Genomic DNA, 20852 nt, shown 5'->3' with positions numbered 1-20852 from the left:
ATGGCGCTCAGGAATCGCGACGGCATGTGTACTCATGAAGAGAAACGCTGCTGATTCCGATTGGATTGTTTTGTTATTATGGGATAACAATCGTATGGAACGAGCAGGTGTGAGAGAGCCACTGGGTCCGCCAGTATCTAGGGTAGGTCAAGGTACGTTCCTTCACAAAGATCTATACTCTACCACCACTGCGGACAACACTTGTACTTTCACATTTGGTGTACCTCATAGACTCTCACATCTCGTATATCACTCTACTTTCACATTTTGAGGCACGTTCACTTTTGAAAACGGTTGCATAAAATGACATTCGTTGCCCCCATTCTACTCTCCGTATTCTTCACAGCAGTTGCATACCACCACCCGCAAACCCACCCTTTTACCCACATCACCTCTACGCCAACCGGATCCATAATGCCGCTGAACCCTCTTTCGCCCGCCCGGCGTCTCGAAACCTGGCGCCACCTTGCCTGTATCTTGGATTTGCAGGAGCGGTATGATCCTAACACCACTCCCTCGGATCACTTCGAGTTCCTAACCCCAACCGATATCAACATTCGCGCGGACAACCTCTGGAAACTCGGCCTACCCCTGATGACGCAGAATTTCCTCTGTGCGCTTATGCATTTCCAGGCCGCGATGCGCTACACCATCGAACCCTCCATCATCGACTCCAACGGTGAAATCGACCAGGCAGCCCCCCTCACCGACGTGCTTGCCCCGTATCTCTCCGACTCCTCAGCCTTCTGCCGAGACGAAAAACCATACGCCCGCATCTTCGAGCTTCAGGCGAAAGTTGATGAGCTGTCCGAGGAGTTCGGTGAGAAGTTCCTCTGGGTACCATGCGTCACTGATACTATCCTGAAGCCTATGTGGGAGATTGGGCAAGCGCTGCGCCGCCAACTCAACGAAGGCGTGCAGATGCTTGTGGGCTGTTACACTAGCCAAGACACTTATGAGCCCACCGGTGCTGACATTCAGGTATCTGAAGTGTCGAGCGTGTATGTCGGACCCCCGGAAGTCTGCGCCATCTGCCTCGAAAACACTGGCGCGGTTAATGGAGTTACTACTGGCTGTGGCCACACTTTTCACTCTGATTGTCTGGCAAAAATGATCAACGGTGTTACCGATTCCAGCAATTTGTGCTCCTACTGTAGGTTCGTCATTTGTGAGCGCCGGTCTCGTCTTCCGGGCCCAACACAACACATCTTCGACCAACACTCCGCACTTGTTGGTATACACGCCATCGCTTTCGCCCGAGAAGACCTCAGTTGCCTCAAAGCGCTGTACAAGCAGGTCTTTGGGGGCTTTCCACCTCGAATTTGGTTAGCCGATGAAGATCCGGAGCAGTGCGCCTGGCAGACTTGGGAGCAGCTCCACGAAACCCCGAACAACGAGCTTTCTGGACATGAGCCTGAATACGATACTGAGGCCGATCTCGGTGACCACCGGCGCGAATTCGATGATTAAAGGGGACAGAGATGACCACCAACGCGCTCTGTCCGAGTCCTGAAGAAACACGGAAAACCCATAGCTTCTCTCAGCAGGAGGGGTCAATTCATCTGATATAACCTACAGAATGGTTTGTTCCTGATTTTCTCAGATACGCTTGTTTAGTTCGATGTTGTTCAAAAATTCCCATTCCAATGCTTCTCACTTAAATTAAGTAAGAAGCTCAACGAACTAGCTTAGAGTCCAATTAGAGGCATCCCAAGAATGTATTACTTTTACTCACATCTGATTACGTCTAAAAACCCCGTCAAATAACTTCTCCTAGCATCTAGCCACCTTGAATCTTGCCTAGGCCAAAATTGACCCTAGAGATACGGCTCTGGGATTAGTGTCTGAATACAAGCGCTTTCCTAATGATATACTCAACGTTATGCTTGGACCGGCTTTGTATGTACCTTCATATCTGATTTGATCTTGTCGTGTTCACCATATCGTACACATGTGCTTTAAAGCGGAGTTGGAGGACCTCAAGGCGAATCTCGGCGAGGGATCCTGATTTAAAGGCCTCAAACTGTTACATCTTGAGCGATCTATTTCGGTTGGTGTAAAATTAGCTCAGGCTTTTATTATGTTCTGCAAAGAAACAGTGGATACGGCCTAAATCACCTACACTAGATATCGGACAGCGCCATTGAGATGTTTTGGAATTGGTCTAATGTACAGGCTTGTAAATGTTACATCTTAAGCACGTAATTTTTATACGTGTAGAGGTGGCTAACACCATTTTTAGGTTGCGCAAAGTGAACGTGAACTGAGTCTAGGTTCCGTGTTCTAGAAATCGGACAGCATTCTTGAAACGATTTGGACCTAGCCTAATATGCAAGCTGGGAAACGTTACATCTTAGGTGCCTCGTTTTCATATGTGTAGAGGTGGCTCACGCCGTTATCAGGCTGTGCAAAGTGAACGTGGACTTGGTCCATTTCCCGGTTGCTAGAAATGGCAAGGATTCCGTAAGGAGTTTTGCAGCCGGTCTAATTTAGAGGCTTGAAAACTTTACGTCTTAGGCGCGCTAGTTCAGTACGCGTAGAGGTGCCCTAAAAAGGTAGGCAGTCGCGCAAAGCAATGACGGACTGGACGCATTTCAGGGGCTCGAGATTCTCGATGCTATTCCTAAAAGATTCTGAGATTGCTCTAATTTACAGACTTGAAAACTTTACATCTGGCTATTGAGAAACCTAGTTGATGCGGGGGTTCCTTAGGAGGATAAGTGATCGTACAAAACAATAGAGGAGTCAACGTGGTGCACGCACTCGGAGTTTTAGATGCTTTCTTCATCGGATCTACAATAAGGCTAATTCACCACCTCTGGAAGGTTACATCTCGATTTGAAGAGTCTGCTACGTGCAGAGGTGTCTTAAGGGTGTATGTAGACACCCAAAACGAACAGTTAACTCAACGCTCCGGAATTTGGATGTCATGTTTAAGATATCCTAGCATAGTTGTAAATGGGAGGTATAGTTACAAATAGTTACTAGCGTTACATATAGTTCATATGGTCACAAATGAGAAATCTAGTTATAAAAAGGCCATGTAGTTACAATGGTTAGTAAAGTGATAAATAGGTCAATTTCTGGATTTATTCAGGTAAACGGGACAACTGATTGCAGGAAGGGTGGCATTATTAAGACAATTTGACTATCTTACAGCTACGCGTAGGGCAAAGTCCTTCAGAAAGCGTCCTCCATTTCGACGTCGGAGTCGCTAAAAGTCCCCCTTGAACCGGTGGAACTTGTCTCGTCATCATCGTCATCCTGGTCACCCTCGTCGTCCTCGTCGCTACCCTCGTCGTCCCCCTGTTCGCCCCCCTCATCATCAGAGTCCAATTCACCGTGAGGCCAATCCTCCCACGCATCGTCCGGAATTAGCCAGTCCCAGGGGGGTGCTTCCGCGAAAATAGAGTTATACAGTGACCGAAGCGTGGTTAAATCTAGTCGAGCGTAGTAGATTGTGTGCATAGCTTCAAGGGCTAGGCGTTGATTGAAGTGATGCTCATCGGGACCTGGAACTCGAGCTCGGCGTTCGCATATGATATGTCGACACTGTGGGCATTTGTTGCTCGATTCGGTGACATTATCTATCAGGGCTTGGAGACAGTCTTGGTGGAACGCGTGGTTACATCCGATCACTCTGCCGTTGTGACGTCCAATTGAATCGAAACATATGCTGCAATCTTGTGCCGGGCCGTCGTAGGGTGTTGAGACTGAGCTGAGAGGTATTGGATCGCCGGTTGGCAAGTAGGTGTCGTACGCCTCATGGCAGCCCAACAGCATCTCCACACCCTCGTTAAGCTGCTTGCGCACCTTTTGTCCAGCTTCGTACATGGAGGACAAGATGTTGCTAGACTTGATGGCCTCGTAGACGTCCTCTCGGTCATCAAGAGTCGCGCAGAGCTGTTCTACGCGCTCCTCCAAGTCGCAAATCTGACGGTACGTCTCTAAATCGGATTCGTTGCAGAAGGCCAAGCGATTGTGGATGTGCGGTGCGAGCATGTCTATTGCATCTCCGATATCTTCTGCATCGGTGGGGTCGTAGCGCATTACCTCTTGAAAGCGCTGAAAGCCCCTCCAAAAGAGTTTGGTTGGCCCGCTTAAGTTGATGAGTTCTCGAAACGGCACTACGACTGATGTTGAGTTGATGACTTCAAATTGATCTGCTGGCTCCTCCGATTCAACGTCGATATCTTCCAGTCCGAGAACAAACAATCCCCACGCGTCGATGCGCTCCCTATGAAGAACTTGATTCGGAGGCGACATATTGGCGGGGTTCGTCAGGTTGTGAGGTTTGTGTAAGGGCGAGAGTTATCAGGGAGTAGGCTGATGTACTGAGATACGGTATAGGCGCGAATGGCAGCAGTAATGTAGAGTAGGGTTAGAGAACCTAGAGAACGTTTTTAATCTTTTGCTTCAACGTAAGAAAGCGTTGAATGCGTGCTTTGTGAATGGATATGTGTATCTCCTATGTGGAAGGACGTTGAGTACTTGAGACACAAAAGAATACCGAAGTACTCCGTGGAAATAGGATCTAAACATTGTACAAATTCAAGAAATATACATGTACCTTGACTTCTGGTTGTTAGCCACCTGAGGTATTAGCTTGACGCGTCTCCGGTGTGCAGCAGAAGAGTGGTGGTGGTTTGGTTTATTTGAACAATAAGATTGTGTTTTGTGTACACTTGTCAAGCACCGCTTGGGCTCCTTTGGCGCGTTATCAAAAATGGTAAACAGACAGTTCCGACAAGACTTGTAGCTCTCCAGGACACCTCAAACGGTGTTGGGCTGCCGCTGTATGTCCAACGAAGCCTGGTGCTTTGTTGATGTTGATGTTGTGGAAGAGGGCTGTGGGTATGAAGTTTGCTCTACCACCCGTGGAGTATAGAGTACCACTTAGAAGCTGCAGAATCTTGCACGGGCGGACTAGCGAGTCACCTCGATTTCCTTCATCCATCCCGTGGTAACGTCCAAAGTTGCCTTAAGCATACGGAGGTGTGCTCCAGAATCCTACGCATAGCACACAAAATGCCTCACCGAGCTCAGCCACCAACACGCTCGCAGCTCTAGTGGGCCGTGTCATATATGAGGCAGGGTCTCGCATTTCAAGCGTTTAGATGAGAGACAAGCTTCGGGGAGGACAGAGCATGTAATTTTCCATGGTTTATCGCATTGAGTTGGTCGGTATTTCAGCTTTCAGTAGTCATCATTGTCACATAGACCGTCATATCTTCTACAAATTTGTCATTTTCACTCTTGAAAAGCTCCCTGAGTGGTATCAGTCGGGATATGCACGACCCAGACCGTGTCAGCGACTAAGAAGTTGCCCTGGCTCAAGGCACTTTCTTTCATGGCTGGATGTTGGGAATAATGATCTGTTTTCTATTCCCATCAACTCTAGCCGATGCACCTTCTAGTAACGTCTCGACTTGTGGCACCCACCATGATCCAACCATCGCAACACAGGACCAAGTGGGCTCATAGTGCCGGTGCAATTCCCGGCGACTGAACTCTGCTGTCCCTCCTTGGAACAGCATGAGTATCCACCGCTCATGTCTTCCGGCCTCATACTCTCTAACCCATCACGCCCGGATTGAAGAATTTGACGCAAGTCTTCCATCCAAAGCCAACCATCAAGAGCACGATGCAGATCCTGAACCAGTGGTTGGACCGATTGATGCTCCCCTGCGCATGGCGCTCGAGTGCCTTGATACGCTCATCGTACTCCTTGAATAACTCGTAGGTTTCGCCGAACTGATTTCGGACCGCATCACGGAATGTCTGCTTTTGGGTAAGGCCTGCCGGGGCGACTTTAGGATCGGGCTGGTGACTAGACCGGTCATCCTCGGGCGTGGTCTCGTTGGCGGCCTGCTGCAGGAGTTCGTTCAATCGTTCCAGCTCGTCGTGGTCGAGGCGATAGCCACTAGTAGGCACACCTCCCTGGACACGACCGACACTGGCTTGGAGGGCCTTGCTCTCTTTGGTGAGTCTATGGGCTATGCCTCTCTTCCCCTTGCTCATCCGCTTAGCTTCATCAACGACCTTCACGCCCTCCTTTCCCATAGCGGCTCCAGGCTTGCTGGCATCCGCATACGCATCCATAACATCGCAGATACCATAGTAGTCGTAGCCTCCAGTCTGAGGTACGGCACAACCGACATCGAGACCAGAAGTGATGATCTGGAAGGAACTCGTGTCTTCCTTGAGTCTAGCTTGGTATGAACCACGATCGTTTCTGCGCTCAATGCCATCGGAAACCTCCCCGTCTTCGCTTTCATCAGAGTCTTTCTCTACGTCTTCCAACCAGTTTCCGAGAATCTGTATGTCTTGCTCATGGCCCTCACGTGCCGTGAGTAGGATCGAAGGAGTACGTGTTGGAGAGGCCCAGAGTGACGTTGCGGCTGTTGAGGCGTCATCGTGAGATGCTTTCGTTGACGATTGGTCCATTGTAGTAGTGGATTCGGAGACTGTCCATGAGGCTTCAGTGGAGGATGGCTTCTGAGGTTGGTGGGCCATGGTTGGGTGGTGGGCGGTGATTAAGGGAATTGGTATGATTGGGACTGCCAGAGGCAAACTGGTGTTGAGAAGGCGAGTGAAGTGTATGGCACTGAGCCGCGTTCTGGGTGATTTAGGTTGTTCTCCGCTTTGGGAACAGGATCGTACGACTTTTTGTGAAGTGATCACGTGATACCAAACTTTGGTCATCTGCTTTCCTTATTGCGTTGGCTTAACTACCTATCTGTAAAAAGTTTCACTCACTGAAGGATTCCAGGAACACCAACAGAAAACCATGCTACATGCCTCAATTGGCAGGAATTCCAGCATCTACAAGAATATACTCTTCGCACAACACAAGACCAAGCAACCAAACACAAGGCCAAGCCAGAAAGCCACACCGATATTGTCCTTTTCATTGTTCAACTCCTCCGACAACCGTTTCGGCTCCTTAATCTCACGCTTCCTCCACTCGTTCCGGAAGTTTTAAAGGTCATGCACTGCTTGATCCCGAGAAGAACGACCGCCTGAGACCTTTTTCAGCATATTCAAATCATCCCAAATACTAGAACTAGCCGCAAGGAGCTGTGGATCAGTCTTGTCGTTAGTAGTCATCACTTTCCTTCAACTTGTTTCGCTTTGCTTGAGGCCCATCGAGCTTCTGGTTTACTAGCTCATTCCAAATCTTACTGGCGTCGGACACTTGGCTTTGCGACTCATCGTCGTCTGGTGCCCGTTCTTCATCGACATTCTGTTTTGGTGTGTTGAAGAGTACACACTCTTTCGCGTGTATCCTTACATCTGTATGAGACCGTACTCTATCATCATTGTGGTCAACGCTTCCCTTCGCTTTCGTGCAATAATCTACAACACCGCTGATAACTTTCTTGCTTCCTTCGTACTGTAATGGCATACTCCAGCCATCGGTGGGAAGTGTGACGGTGCAGAGATAATCAGTGTTATCTAGCGTGATATTACATATGTAGAGATCTACCTAGGTAGTTGTGATGTTACTCCCCATTCTAGTGACATGCTTATCAATATTGGTATCTGAGGATGTCCGGGTGATGCTCTTATGGAATACTACAGATTCAGGACGATGGGTCAAGATATCGAGAAATCGATAGCGGAGCTGCGTGGTTTGTCGTGGTTCCCTTCGCCCGTATTCTTACCGAAGAGAAAATCTGGAAGATCTATGATCTTGGGGGGCACAACAAGTTACGGGAGAAGTATCATGCTGCACTGCTCTTGAATGTCCACAAAAAGGTCAAGGTAAAGAATAAGATTAGAAAACGTCAAAGCTCTGGTCTTCTGGCAAGAAGCCGTTGAGGTCGAAAACGGAAGACTGTGAATGACTGTGCGTATGTCCTAGGAAGAGGCAGTGCAGTACTGGATTAAAAGCCTACATATAGTCATCATTCACTACTTCCCAAGGAGATTCCATTGAATACTATGTCGGCAATACCTGACTACCAGTCTCTGATTGGCTGAGACCCTGATCGTCTGTACCCGATGAATGATGGATATAACCTTACCAAAGATGAACACAATTCTCAAATGTAGATTACAAAAGCTCTCTTAAGCAGTTGCGATTAGGGTGACGAACTGGAATAGAAACAGGAGTAGAACTAATGATGTTGCTGATTGAGCTTGGCAAAGGTGACGATTTCAAGATTTACGCCCAGTGCGCAGACGAGGCGGGCAGTGCTTTAAACCCCCACCAACATCCTCCACTTCATCGCCGCATTACGTTCACTCCACCCGGCCTGGGACGCATATTACCAGCCCGATAGCGCTTCTACGGGCCCCAATACCCCCCTTCGTTGATTGCAAGTTCCAACCGCCAACCTGGAGGCTGCATCAGCTCGTATGGCCACCAGAGACCGCTTTAGCGGTTTCGGTGAGCCTCCAACAACTCCTCTGCAGCGCTACATATGTACGTTCCCGCGCGACCCCGAGATATCCTGCGCAAATTCTGCAAGAAGCTGACCTTACGATCCTCTCCAGTAAATGCCTGCGATCCCCAAAACTTCGAGCCAAACCTCGCCCTAAACCTCGAGATCTCGGACCTGATCAACGCGAAGAAGGGCAATGCGTAAGGATCCCCATGCCTCAATTATAACCTCTTTGCATGCTCTAAGTAAAGGCGATAGACCCCGAGAAGCCGCCGTTGCGATCGTCCACTATATCAACCACCGCAACCAAAACGTGTCCATTCTCGCGCTCAACGTAAGGTCGCCTAATCTCAATCCTTCGGGAACCAGTCGCTGACCCCCATTCTAGCTCCTTGATATATGCGTCAAAAACTGCGGCTATCCCTTCCACCTCCAGATAAGCACGAAGGAATTCCTTAATGAGCTCGTGCGGCGCTTCCCCGAGCGCCCGCCAGTGCATGCGTCGCGGGTGCAGGCTAAGATCCTCGAGCTGATTGAGGAGTGGCGACAAACAATATGTCAGACATCGCGGCATAAAGAAGATCTGGGGTTTATTCGGGATATGCACCGGCTGCTGAGTTATAAGGGCTACGTGTTTCCGGAGGTGCGGAGAGAGGATGCTGCGGTGCTGAATCCGAGCGATGTAGGAAAACCCGCTCCATGGATGCTGAGGGGAGCATAAGCTAATCTATGTGCAGAATCTGAGGTCCGCAGAAGAAATGGAGGAGGAAGAAAGGGCGGCGCAATCGGCGAAATTACAAGAACTCATTCGACGAGGTGGTCCACACGATTTGCAGGAGGCCAACAAGCTTATGAAGGTCATGGCAGGATACGATACAAGAAACAAGACAGATTATCGGGCGAAAGCTGCCGAGGAAGTGGGCAAGATACAGCAGAAGGCTAAGCTGCTCGAAGAGATGCTACAGGGTTATAAGCAGGGAGACCAGATAAAAGAGGGCGATGTTTTCGAGGTATGCGCATGCGGAACCTCGTCCTATTAACTTAGGAGACTAAATTCTTTCTTAGGAACTTGCAAATGCATTAGCAAGCGCACAACCGAAGATTCAAAAGATGTGTGAGGAGGAATCGGACGACCACGAAGCCGTCGCAAAGCTATTCGAGATCAATGACAGCATTCACAGGACGATAGAGAGATATAAATTGATAAAGAAGGGTGACATTGAAGGCGCGTCAAAGATACCCAGGGGCACATTAGGGACTAGTGGAGCAGGCGTATCAAAAGGACCCGATAACGAGCTGTCTCTGATCGACTTTGGAGGTCCCGAAGACACACCAGACGCACAAACCGCATCTTCGTCATCGCAAACCGCTCCTACAGGCAATCATCTAGAAGACGATCTTCTCGGGCTATCAATAGGGGGGGACTACTCTGGACAGACTGGAGGCATATCATTGGGATCTTCCAACGGCGCTGGTAGGTTCTGGTCCGCTTTTTCAATGTATGTCGCTAATTCATTCAGGGCTCTCTGGCTTCTCATCCGGAGTATCGAGTCCAGCACCACCTCCGCAGCCACAACAGCCGCCTTCCACAATACCACAGCCAAACTACGACCCTTTCGGCTCCATCAGCAGCTCACAGCCCCCTCCACCGCCCATGTCGCCTCCTTCCTTCTTCTCGCAGCCGCAAATCACACAGCCCCAACAACCACTACCTCGACAATCCGCCGCCGACCCTTTTGCCGCCCTCTCCTCGCCAGCACCTCGGCAAAACTCGCCATTCCAGTTCCAGCAATCCATTAGACCCTCCGCCACACCAGCTGCTTCAAATGACCTTCTTGGTCTGGGAACCCCTTCCGCTCCAGCTTCTCAACCCGTAAACGATGACGACGAATGGACGTTCGCATCTGCTGTTCCAGATCTTTCGAAAGACATTGTCGTCAGCAATACACAAGTGCAAGTCACCTTTAATGTGGTACGGGAAAACGACAACGTAATTTTGATCAAGAGCAAGATATCGAACAATACCGCGCAACAAGTAACGGATCTGACGTTCCAAGTTGCGGTTTCGAAGGTGAGTTCACTATCTTAATTTCATTTCATTTGACACTGGCATACTAATACATTGGTTAGGGCTACTCCCTCTCCCTAGAACCCCAATCAAGCGTCTCATTGGCTCCGCATCAAGCCAACGGTATCACCCAAACTATCCGACTTAACGGCGTCCCGCGCGGTGTTGGCGATAGGGTCAAGATGAGGTGGAAGGCGGCGTACGCGGTCGCGGGGACGAGGACTCAGGAGCATGGGGAGATACCAAGTTTGGGTGTTGCGTGAGAGGCGGCAGGTTGCTGTGTGTAGGGGACGGTTTTTTGATTGGCATTTGTAGCGGGGCTTGTTGGGGTGGGTATGGAATAGCTGGCTCGGCACTAGAAGTGGGAGCGAGAACTAAGGAATCTAAAGAATTGAAAGCCTGGATATCCCCCCTTTCTAATCCGAGAGTGCTGTGAGTGTATTGCTATCTCTCCCAGCAGCGGGAATCTCGGCCTGGTAAGTCACATGATTGGGATCTCGATCAGGTATAAATTCTTCTACACCCTCTGTCCAGAAATCCCTTCGTGCAAGGTGGTGGATGAGGACTTCAAATCGAGCAGCCAAAATCGTAATGCGACAGAGTTGTTGCAAACGAAAAAGAGACACGTGTCATGGCTATGCCAGCTCGGGGTTTGTTCAAACCGGAGATGTACCGCCTGTATGGAGGGATTTGGCCAGAGTTTGGATCAAAACTGGCATACCCTATGGTTCCATGGAGAGGACCGGGTGGAGATGTGGAGGAAAGTTGAGAGTGTTATGGTGATGGTCATCTTCTCCCAAGATTCCTGAATGCTGATTTGTCGCTGACATGCTAGGCATCATCTGAAATGTGGTTAGATAGTGATCATCGCTGGAGCGAATATGAGTAGGATCCGGAACCAACCCTCATGAACCACCTTTCCACCACGTTTTGACACCTCCTTCCCAACTTCGCATGAGATCAAAGTTCCAGTACTGTTGCCAAAGACCATCGTGTGCGAGTGCATGTTTTCTTGATTGCCTCTGATATTGCAAACCGTTGGCGAGAAGTTACTCTTGGTCTGGGAGCTTTTATACCCGCCAGACGGGATTCTTCTCCTGGTAGACTAATAGATACCCCTGACTTCGGAGTCACCACGTGGTCGCATCAGAGAAGAAAAGAACGGGTGCAACGCGATTTCGCAAGTGATATCACGAGCTCTATAGCTGATTCACGTGATGGGGCAGAAGTTGGGGTATAAAGATCTTTCGACCTTCGACTAGCTACTGGGAATTTCCAACGAAGTCAATTAGCCGCGATGGCTCCTGTGGGCTGTTGGGCTGTCACCACAGCGGACAAATGGGGTGGTCCGATGGCTGCATTCGAATGAGGAAGGGGTTTGTGGAGAATGGATATGGCCCAAGGCTAATGCTGTGGATCTTCAGTGAGGCGCTACGATGAACTCCAATTATGGGCAAGAATGCGATAGAACGTCGCTGATTTGGGACGGTAAAAAGGAGGTGGGTAGGTGAAGAATGTTATAACTGTGACGGAAGATGGATAACACCATCATCTTAACAGTTTCGCTAGTCTACACGCAGGGACACACCATAAGGGGAGTTGATTACCACTTTTTAATTCCACCAAGGAGCATGTTTCTCCTTCTTCGTAGGTTTGACGAGGTTCATAAGATAAGCTTCTTTATTCTTTTACAAAGAGCAAAGAAAACAGCGTATACTGACAGGCGTTATAGCCTTGAACAAGTACTTTTATAATCGAAATGATTGAGGACACAGCTCGGTCAGGTGTGAGGCTCGTGATTTGATAGAGCCAAAGTGGCATGTCTGAGCGCGGCCGAAGCTAGGTTGGGAATAAGGACTGGTGTGAGATTCAGAGAGATGAGTGACTTCTTTTACTGTTCTAAGCTTCGTGTTCTGAAGCCTCTCCCTTATCTTTTTTTTTTTTTTTTTTTTTTTTGAAAGACTGAAGTCTTCACACCATTGTGACACTTCAATGTGGACTCCCCGCATCACTATTCGACCCTCTCCTCCTCCCCGACCCAATAATCGTCTCAAGTTCCTCAGCCCTATGGACAGTTAGCGAAGCCTCAACCATCCAAAATACGAGAAACCACTCACTGCTTAACTGCATCCTTATAATAAGAACTCTCAATCTCCTTGTTCCCCATCGCATCCTTATCCTGCAGCACCGACAAGCAAAAGAAGACGATATTCCCATACATCGTATTCGTTCTTGTCTCCACTTCAGCCACTATATCGTGCGCGTCAAGCGGTCCAGATGCTATACTATCAATGAATATCCTCGCGCCTGAGGTCTGCTCGTCGAACTCAATGTACGTGATTGGAGTTTTCAAGGCGAGTTCGGTCAGGAGGAGGCCGAGTCTAAACATCTGGCAGTGCTTTGTCAGGTCGCGGCGGTCGCGGCGGGCTCTGTTTTTCTCTAGCACTGCAGTGAGGGTGCGTGCTGTAGGCGCATCGCCCGGCGCAGCGGCCATCATAGTCGTCCAGCGGGCGTCGGCGCTGCGGCGCCAGCGGATGTTCCTCGAATCCATGAAGTCGAGCCATTGGCTGCCGAGGAGACGAAAGCTGCCTTGGATGAGGCCGCATGCGATGGCGACTTGGTCTTGCGGGTGGACCACTTGCTGGGTGAGGATGTTAGAGTTGAGGATCGCACTGAGAGGTTCGCGGTACTCCAGATCGGCGAGGTTGTTGCTGTGTGGTATTGTGACTTGAAATCCGGCGCTTAAGGGTGCTGTGGGTGGGAGCATGTAGCATGGTCTAGAGACATCTTGGATGAGTGCTGGGACTGCGGTGGACATGTTTGGTTGAAGCATTTGGCGGTCGGTCCCTTCGCGAAATTTAATCGGGTGGATCAGTACTTCGTGTGTCCTATTTCCGCCTGATAGGAGGAAGGCGAAGTCTCGTTTGTGGATTTGGGGGACGCTGATGCCAATATGGCAACGAGCGCCTTGGGCGCTGGCTCTGTGGAGGAGTTCTGCGTCCTTCCTGGCAGCTAGTGCACTGAGGACTTTCTGTTGGACGGCGTCCATCTGGGAGTCACCTACGCGAAGGATGATTCGTCTGCCCGGAAGTCGCTTGATGTTGTGGAAGATATCTGGATGCTCTTTCTCGAGATAATAATCTGACAATCGCTCTAGATTGATGAGCTTCCGATTGAGTCTCTCGAGTTCGATCTGCAAATCACCGGCCTTGTCCATTACGCTTAGCTTAAATTTTCTAGTCCAGGCAGTGTTCTTGCTGATTCTCTGGATGCACATGCGAACCAAACGCTCGTCGTATTTGCTGTCATAGTACTCTCTTGGGGCTCCTCTGGGCCTAGCCCTAGTGGCACGCTCGACAACACCGTCCACCTCTTTACCGATCGTCTTGGAGATGATACGGATGCCTCCTAGTGTTTGCTGAATGCGTTCCCAGCCTAGCTTCCCGAACAGCACATGCATGTAAACTATCGGTCGGCGCTCTTGGACGTCGTATTTGCGCCGCCAGCTGTCTAATGTGAGTTCGCAGACTTGAAGGCCTTCTTGCAAATCGAGTAGTCGGTCAGAGATTTGGCGCCATTTCTCTACCTGTTTGGTGAAGGAATAGAGGATGTTTCCAGTCGTAGCAATAGCGCCGAGAATTGAGACAACTTCTGCCATGATGAAGTCTTCAGAGTGCAAAATACAAGTTTGAGCGGTCCGAGCAGTTTTGTGCGGAACTATGAGATGGATGGAGGATGAGTTACGCACTTGCCTAATATTTAGTTGTGCCTCAGCTGATTTTGGCCCCCAAATTGCTGCCTTCACGGGAGCACTGCCACTTTTGTCCACGCGCACCATGCATAGCCTTGTGCACCCACATAACAGCCACACGACAATGTATAAGCAGGTTGCCTAGCTAGAGGGCGGAGGCTCAAAAGTGTGTATGACCCATCTCTTTCTCTCGGCTGAAATCTTGTGTCCTTGAATCCGCGTCGTCGCCGTTTCGTTTGAAAAGAAAATTACCATCTTAGCAATGCCTTTCGCATCATCTGCAGAGGAGCTCGCCGCAGAAAGGGAGCCTGATCTCCGTCGTTCTCGGTCACACGGCCACGGTAATTTTTGGGACCAACAACAGGCGAGGGAGCGTTACGAGCGTGAGCTCCAGATACAGCGACGAGGAGTGAACCGCCGACATAGGGCCGGCCCTTCGCTCACAGTTCCAAATTTTCAATATGGACCACACCAACCGCAGCAGTCATCCCGCTATGACGATCAATGGGAAGAGGAAAGGTTTTACGTGCGGACTCCAAGCGCACCAAGAAGCACCGAATTGCCAATTCGGACAAGTAGCCGGCGCCGCCCAAGTATCAAAGTTGAGATACACCAGGACAAACTCTCTCGGTCTTCTTCGCCTCCACCGTCATACTCTCCAACGACAGGAACTTCGCTCGTAGATCTACGTTTACAGGTCAATAACATTGCAACCAAGCTGGCTGATGTCAGTGCGCTTTGCTCTCGCAAGCACGACGGCGATGCGGATTCTTCGAAAGGCCTTTCATTCGGCAGCATCGCAGCGCAGGTGAATGGAGATGCATTCCGTCTAAAGATCTGGAGCTATGAAGTCGGACTGGAGAAATGGACCGAGATTGATGCTAGCCGAGAGAAACACGTAGAGACCGCGCTACGCACGATGCAGAGGATTTCCAATAGAGCGAGTGACCTAAAAGCAGACTGTGCGAGAGCCCGATACCGAGATTTGACGATACCAAGCATTGAGACAGATCTGGATTTGGAGGAGTATGATTCAAATGACGAAAACGAGTAAGTCAGCTCCAAAGCATCAGTGCTTACGCATAGATGTTAACAGACTCTTAGAAGCCTTGAAGATCCGACGGAGTCGTTGGGTTTCGAGATTCAATCTTGCCTTAACTCGATCAGCCTTCAGATCCAGACTCTTTCAAGGCTGACGCGGGCATTGCAAGATGCCACCTGTCCCAACGGAGTCGTGAACGAAGAAATGACAGCTATAAATGGGCTTGTTGCGGAAGTCGATGACTTCTTTGGATCTCCAGAAGCGCTGAAAAAGCACTCAATTGACGAGAAATTTGCTGGCAGGAAAGCTTTAGAGGAAGCTAGGTATACGGCGAGGCTGCATTAAGGACATAGATGGAGGCCATGACCCGCTTTTGAACTGCGTAATCTTTTAGAAGTATTGAATCGAGTAAAAAAAAACAAGGGAGCACTCCAACAGGGCTAGCGTCAGATGAAGCATAGCGTAGCGCCCGGTCGACTTACCAGGTTCAATTCGCCACTTCCGTTACACAACACATGCACCGTGTATGCGCGCGACTCTCGTGCATTCCGCGCTGATGTTACAGTGTAGCAACTTGCCTACGCAATTGACAACTTCTTCCCCCGCTCGAAATGGATGGACTCACCCACGACTCATCTATTCTAATCATTGGAGGAGGTACCTGGGGCTGCTCAATTGCGCTGCAGCTAGCCCGGCGGGGTTATAGGAACATCAATGTTCTAGACGCGTCAGAGTTCCCTTCGCCAATTGCTGCTGGAAATGACATCAACAAGATTGCTGAAGAGGGTAAGAAACATGTAACTTGGTTATAGAAAGAGAAATTAAGGCCCAGTAGCCAACCCGCCATCGGAGGACGACTCTGATGAGAACTACATGTGGAACCGTATTCATCAGATGTCGATGCACGCATGGCTGAACGACGATTTACTTAAGCCGTTCTACCATTCTACTGGCTTTATCATGGCCGCATGCGGAGATGACGCCTATAAACACGTGCTGGAATATGCTGCGGAGGAGAAGGCGGAACTGGTTCCTCTCAAAACCGCAGATGACTTTCAAAAAACGATGCCCAAGGGAGTGCTAACCGGATCTTTTCCCAAGTGGCGTGGGTACTGGAAGAAGAAGGGTGCTGGATGGTTGTTTGCTCGAGGCGCCCTCGAAGCCATGCATACTGAATCTATCCGATTAGGAGCCAAATATGTGACTGGAGGACTACAAGGCAAGGTAGACTCCTTGATTATTTCGTCGTCTGCAGAAGATGCACGGACTATAATTGGTGCAAAGACTGCCGATGGTGCAGACCACAAAGCAGACTACACAGTCCTTGCAGCGGGCGCGAATAGCGACGTGCTGCTAGACTTCAAGAAGCAGCTTAGGTAAGTGACTCTTATGATGGCGCATGTAATCTCAATGATAACCTCCGCTTAGACCAACAGCATGGACGCTTGCGCACTTACCAATGTCGATTAAGGAGGCACGAATTTGGGGAGACTTACCGGTGTTATACGGGGTCGATCGAGGATTCTTCATTGAGCCAGATGAAGAGAAACATGAGCTCAAGATTTGCGACGAGCATCCTGGGTACTGCAACTTCGTTGAGGTGGACCAAGAGGTGAGGTCTGTGCCTTTTGCACGTCAACAGATTCCCGTCGACGCAGAGCATCGCATGCGGGTATTACTGGCTGAAACAGTGCCTCACCTTGCGGACCGCCCTTTCAACTTTGCACGAATTTGCTGGGATGCCGATACCGTAGACCGGTTCTTTTTGATTGACCGGCATCCGGAAATCTCAAATTTGTTGGTCGCAGTAGGCGGCTCTGGACATGGTTTCATGACGAATCCCGCTGTGGGTGTTATAGCCGTGGATGCTCTCGAAGGGGTCATGGAGCTGCGACTACAGAAAATGATGAAGTGGCGACCTGAAAATGCTGTTGGACGAGACTGGTGTGCCACACAAAACAGATTTGGGGCCGATGGGAAGATAATGGACCTGAGCCTCGTCAAGGACTGGACCAAGATCGAGAAGCCTAATGAGCGCTCGTAGTAGTTCGTCTTTGCGACTATTTGATGCTTCGATGTTTTTCAGAAATCTGGGTATGACGTATAATCTTGAAAGGGTGAATCATATCGGTTTTGAGTTTGACGTTCACGAGTTGTCGTCCGTAAGCAGGTGAGATCCAGGTGAGCATTTTGATACTAGTCAATAGTCGTTTTGAGACTTTGACGGAATGAAGCTTATATGTCCATCACTAGACTAGGCCCGATTCAGAACAACTAGCCAGGGACTAATTCATGTAAACTAAGGTTGAAACAGGCAAAGTCAGCAACGGCTCTCCGATCAGCCGGGGCGCTGGACTGTATAAAGAGCCCTCGAACCCCTCGTTCGGATTCTTGACATTGTGTTCACTGGTAAGCAATGTCTTACTTCCGTGTAGATTTGACGAAGTCGTGCGGAAACAACTGACCTAACCTCAAAAACAAGTCATTTCACCTACGATTGCCTCTTTGCACTCCATACTTCGACATCAAGGAACCTTGAGAATGAGTACTCTCAAGATCTCAAATCCGAGACTCCCTCTCGGCTCAACCGTCCTCGTCACAGGTGTGAATGGCCTCATCGCATCCCAGCTTGCAGACCAGCTCATCCAGGCGGAATATCGCGTTCGAGGGTCCGTCCGCAGTGTGTCTAAGTATGCCTGGCTTGACAGTTTCTTCTCGGATCGATACGGACCAGACAAGTTCTCGCTAGTCGAAGTCACCGACATGCGCGTGCCGGGTTGTTTCGACAACGCCGCCAAAGATGTCTCCGGAATCGCGCATACGGCGACTTATATGGATTTCACTACTCAAAACCCAAACGACGTGATACCACCAGTACTCCAGAGCATCACGACGGCGCTAGAAGCGGCAAAGAAGAGCACTAGCGTTAAGGCTTTTGTTCTCACGTCTTCAAGCTGGGCGACCAAAAGTGCGGAATCGAATGTCGAGGAGTATATTGACACCAATTGATGGAACGAGGCAGCCGTAAAATCGGCATGGGACCCTTCTGACACGGGAAGAGCACCTACCACAATCTATTCTGCCAGCAAAGTCGCAGCCGAGCAAGCGCTCTGGAAGTGGGCAAAGGAGAACAACCCCAAATTTGTCGTCAACGCCGTTCTACCGAGCACGACGACGGGAGGGATACTCAACCCCGAGAAGCAAGGGATCCCGAGCACAGCTGGCTTCGTGCAGATGTTCTATAACGCACAGAAGACCGAAGATGTGCAGTTCCCTATGTCGTTTGTCAAGCCGGGTTGGTATATCGATGTCGGTGACGTGGCGAAACTCCGCATTGCAGGCTTGGTCGATCCGGGTGTGACAAATGAGAGACTGTATGGATTTGCGGGAGACTTCACCTGGGATGACGTCCTCGCTATTTTCAGGGAGTTGGACCCTAAGAGGACTTTCTTAAAGGACTTCGGCATGGAACGAGACAAAGTGGATATTAGGCCGCGTGGACGGGCTGAGGAGGTGCTCAAGGAGTGTTTCGGGGTCGGGTTCACGGGCCTAAAGGAGACTATAACGGCTAATATCGAGAGCTTTACTAAACATCAGGTTAAGAGTGGTGCCGGCTGGGTTAGCACAACTTGAAACACAGTTTAAATACCAGAACAGTCCTAAGGTCTTTATGCACGTTGTTGGCTAAGACACGGTGCCTGGGGATGGCTCAATTACATGAATAGCTGGTGGATTCAGACTCTTTGAATTCCCCTCAATGGATTTGGCGTAAGGTGCGGAAGCTCGATGAATGTCTATTTATGCATTGAGTGCCCAGGTGACAATGGAGAGATGGTGAGTGACGTCAGCAGTCGATGGGCCAGCCCACTACTGTATTTTGCTCTCCACAACCGTCGATAGAATGTTGCTCTCCCTTAAGGATGTAATTGGAAGATGGAGGTGAAATGTGGCAGTGGAAGATGACGCGCCACAGACCCTTGTACGCGATTTGGCGCTAGCCAGGTATAGCTGATTTCAAAACACAACAAACATTGGAGCGCTGTAGAAGTATTTCCCCACTACAACACCACAACACCTCTTCGCACTCCGGCCATAACACTACTAACAGACTGCAAAATGTCGTCTACTTCGCCTCGGAAGTCAATGCGAGCGGCTGCTACCCGCCGGAAGCCCGCCGTCATCGATTCGTCCGACGAGGAAGAGAACCAAGCACCCGTCAACGATGACGGTGAGGAGGAATTCACACCAGCGCCCAAGAGCACCCGGAGAGCACCCCGGCGGAAGGCTGGAGAGGAGCCCGCTACACCACGAGCATCTAGAGGCGGCAGGAGGGTCAGGGCGAGCGAATCTGTCGAGCCAACACAACTGTTTAGCCCAGAGAGTACGGCACCAGAACCGGTGTCGCCTGCGAAAGGAAGATCGCCTAGGAAGAGTGTACGAGGAGGTCGGAAACCGCGCGTCTCTGTTGCGCCAGATATGTCAGAAGTGCCAACCCTACCCACACCGAAGCCCTCAGTCTCCCCCGAACCTACAAACGTGCCGGGGACACCATTGGCAGATATTACGGAGCACAGTGCGATCAACGAGCGAACTCCTGTCCCAGAGACACCGCAAGTCGCAAAGGTGGATGCGCGTACAACGGTGCTGGAGAAGCCGATGGATATTGTTGTGAGGACACGGGCTACGGCCATGCCGTCGACGCAGGAGCCTGCTGCACCTAAATCACGAATTGTAATCACATATTTGATTCTCACGAATTTCAAAAGCTATGCTGGGAGACAAGAGGTCGGGCCATTTCACACCTCGTTCTCGTCCGTGGTGGGACCCAATGGATCTGGAAAATCAAATGTCATTGACTCCTTGCTCTTCGTCTTTGGGTTTCGAGCAAGCAAGATGCGACAAGGGAAGATTTCAGCACTTATTCACAACTCAGCGGCGTACCCTGATCTCGATCATTGCGAAGTCCAGGTCCATTTCCAAGAAGTGATGGATCTCCCCGGAGGAGGCCACGAAGTCATCCCGGATTCAACGCTCGTCATTTCGCGAAAGGCCTTCAAAAACAACGCAAGCAAGTACTACATCAACAACAGAAACTCCGACTACAAGGAGGTTACCACTCTGCTCCGCGATCGAGGCGTGGATCTGGACCACAAACGATTCCTTATCCTACAAGGTGAGGTCGAGTCCATCGCGCAAATGAAGCCAAAAGCAGCCAACGAACACGATGACGGACTGCTCGAGTATCTTGAGGATATTATTGGAACCTCGAAGTACAAGACTCCCATTGAGGAATCAGCCGCAGAGACGGAAACCCTGAACGAGGTGTGCTTGGAGAAGAGCAACAGAGTGCAGCATGTCGAGAAGGAGAAGAACGGTCTTGAGGATAAGAAGAATAAGGCGCTGGCTTTTATTCGTGACGAGAACGAATTGGCTACCAAGCAATCGGCTTTATACCAGATTTTGATCGAAGAGTGCAATGACAATGTGCAAGTCACCCAGGAGAGTGTATTACAGATGCAAGCTGAACTTGGCGAGGAGCTGCGGAAGCACGAGGGAAACGAAGAGGGCATAAAAAGCCTTGAGAAGCAGTACAAGAGCGGG

At 50.0% G+C, this 20852-nt stretch overlaps 8 protein-coding genes across 8 annotated transcripts; 5 read left to right on the top strand and 3 right to left on the bottom strand.

The window, feature by feature from the left end:
- Positions 1-303: 303 nt before the first annotated feature.
- On the top strand, positions 304-1519 carry BDZ99DRAFT_495788 (uncharacterized protein; the record flags this gene model as incomplete). The annotated part of the gene is made up of 1 exon (XM_033723398.1): positions 304-1519. One exon carries the CDS (start codon positions 304-306, stop codon positions 1468-1470), a length of 1167 nt encoding a protein of 388 aa, XP_033581234.1. The 3' UTR covers positions 1471-1519.
- Positions 1520-3143: 1624 nt separating this feature from the next.
- BDZ99DRAFT_459973 (uncharacterized protein) lies at positions 3144-4077 on the bottom strand. The gene has a single exon (XM_033719277.1). It carries the CDS (start codon positions 4048-4050, stop codon positions 3181-3183), a length of 870 nt encoding a protein of 289 aa, XP_033581233.1. The 5' UTR covers positions 4051-4077; the 3' UTR covers positions 3144-3180.
- A 1110-nt stretch (positions 4078-5187) lies between these two features.
- Positions 5188-6614, bottom strand: BDZ99DRAFT_459972 (uncharacterized protein). The gene has a single exon (XM_033719276.1). The coding sequence runs from the start codon at positions 6514-6516 to the stop codon at positions 5575-5577; it is 942 nt and encodes a 313-aa protein (XP_033581232.1). The 5' UTR covers positions 6517-6614; the 3' UTR covers positions 5188-5574.
- A 1750-nt stretch (positions 6615-8364) lies between these two features.
- BDZ99DRAFT_473360 (ADP-ribosylation factor-binding protein-like protein GGA1) lies at positions 8365-10721 on the top strand (the record flags this gene model as incomplete). Its single annotated transcript, XM_033721823.1, has 8 exons — positions 8365-8431; positions 8503-8590; positions 8649-8724; positions 8779-9072; positions 9128-9400; positions 9456-9864; positions 9911-10461; positions 10521-10721. 8 exons carry the CDS (start codon positions 8365-8367, stop codon positions 10719-10721), a joined length of 1959 nt encoding a protein of 652 aa, XP_033581231.1.
- Positions 10722-12390: 1669 nt separating this feature from the next.
- Positions 12391-14164, bottom strand: BDZ99DRAFT_437140 (uncharacterized protein). Its single transcript, XM_033717568.1, has 2 exons — positions 12576-14164; positions 12391-12523 (listed from the first exon to the last, which is right to left on the bottom strand). The coding sequence occupies exons 1-2, from the start codon at positions 14114-14116 to the stop codon at positions 12448-12450; spliced, it is 1617 nt and encodes a 538-aa protein (XP_033581230.1). The 5' UTR covers positions 14117-14164; the 3' UTR covers positions 12391-12447.
- A 184-nt stretch (positions 14165-14348) lies between these two features.
- BDZ99DRAFT_495783 (uncharacterized protein) lies at positions 14349-15756 on the top strand. Its single transcript, XM_033723397.1, has 2 exons — positions 14349-15259; positions 15314-15756. Exons 1-2 carry the CDS (start codon positions 14472-14474, stop codon positions 15594-15596), a joined length of 1071 nt encoding a protein of 356 aa, XP_033581229.1. The 5' UTR covers positions 14349-14471; the 3' UTR covers positions 15597-15756.
- A 33-nt stretch (positions 15757-15789) lies between these two features.
- BDZ99DRAFT_437138 (nucleotide-binding domain-containing protein) lies at positions 15790-17440 on the top strand. Its single transcript, XM_033717567.1, has 3 exons — positions 15790-16037; positions 16087-16627; positions 16680-17440. Exons 1-3 carry the CDS (start codon positions 15863-15865, stop codon positions 17293-17295), a joined length of 1332 nt encoding a protein of 443 aa, XP_033581228.1. The 5' UTR covers positions 15790-15862; the 3' UTR covers positions 17296-17440.
- A 352-nt stretch (positions 17441-17792) lies between these two features.
- On the top strand, positions 17793-19028 carry BDZ99DRAFT_567923 (NAD(P)-binding protein; the record flags this gene model as incomplete). The annotated part of the gene is made up of 2 exons (XM_033727741.1): positions 17793-18241; positions 18311-19028. The coding sequence occupies 2 exons, from the start codon at positions 17793-17795 to the stop codon at positions 18882-18884; spliced, it is 1023 nt and encodes a 340-aa protein (XP_033581227.1). The 3' UTR covers positions 18885-19028.
- Positions 19029-20852: the final 1824 nt, after the last annotated feature.

This window comes from Mytilinidion resinicola (genome assembly GCF_010093595.1).
Source record: "Mytilinidion resinicola strain CBS 304.34 unplaced genomic scaffold BDZ99scaffold_4, whole genome shotgun sequence".
Taxonomy (NCBI): Eukaryota; Fungi; Ascomycota; class Dothideomycetes; order Mytilinidiales; family Mytilinidiaceae; genus Mytilinidion; species Mytilinidion resinicola.
The sequence above is the reverse complement of the archived record's forward strand: the minus strand, read 5'-3'. Positions and strand labels throughout refer to the sequence as shown.

What these genes read in the sequence shown, in the direction of transcription:
- BDZ99DRAFT_459973 (XM_033719277.1), bottom strand. Translation starts at nt 4,050, where the DNA reads ATGCGCTACGACCCCACCGATGCAGAAGATATCGGAGATGCAATAGAC.
- BDZ99DRAFT_459972 (XM_033719276.1), bottom strand. Translation starts at nt 6,516, where the DNA reads ATGGCCCACCAACCTCAGAAGCCATCCTCCACTGAAGCCTCATGGACA.
- BDZ99DRAFT_437140 (XM_033717568.1), bottom strand. Translation starts at nt 14,116, where the DNA reads ATGGCAGAAGTTGTCTCAATTCTCGGCGCTATTGCTACGACTGGAAAC. An exon ending in TATAAGGATGCAGTTAAGCA is followed by an intron (nt 12,524 to 12,575) that starts GTGAGTGGTTTC and finishes AACTGTCCATAG; the next exon opens with GGCTGAGGAACTTGAGACGA.
- BDZ99DRAFT_437138 (XM_033717567.1), top strand. Translation starts at nt 15,863, where the DNA reads ATGGATGGACTCACCCACGACTCATCTATTCTAATCATTGGAGGAGGT. An exon ending in CAACAAGATTGCTGAAGAGG is followed by an intron (nt 16,038 to 16,086) that starts GTAAGAAACATG and finishes AAGGCCCAGTAG; the next exon opens with CCAACCCGCCATCGGAGGAC. An exon ending in GACTTCAAGAAGCAGCTTAG is followed by an intron (nt 16,628 to 16,679) that starts GTAAGTGACTCT and finishes ACCTCCGCTTAG; the next exon opens with ACCAACAGCATGGACGCTTG.
- BDZ99DRAFT_495783 (XM_033723397.1), top strand. Translation starts at nt 14,472, where the DNA reads ATGCCTTTCGCATCATCTGCAGAGGAGCTCGCCGCAGAAAGGGAGCCT. An exon ending in GATTCAAATGACGAAAACGA is followed by an intron (nt 15,260 to 15,313) that starts GTAAGTCAGCTC and finishes ACAGACTCTTAG; the next exon opens with AAGCCTTGAAGATCCGACGG.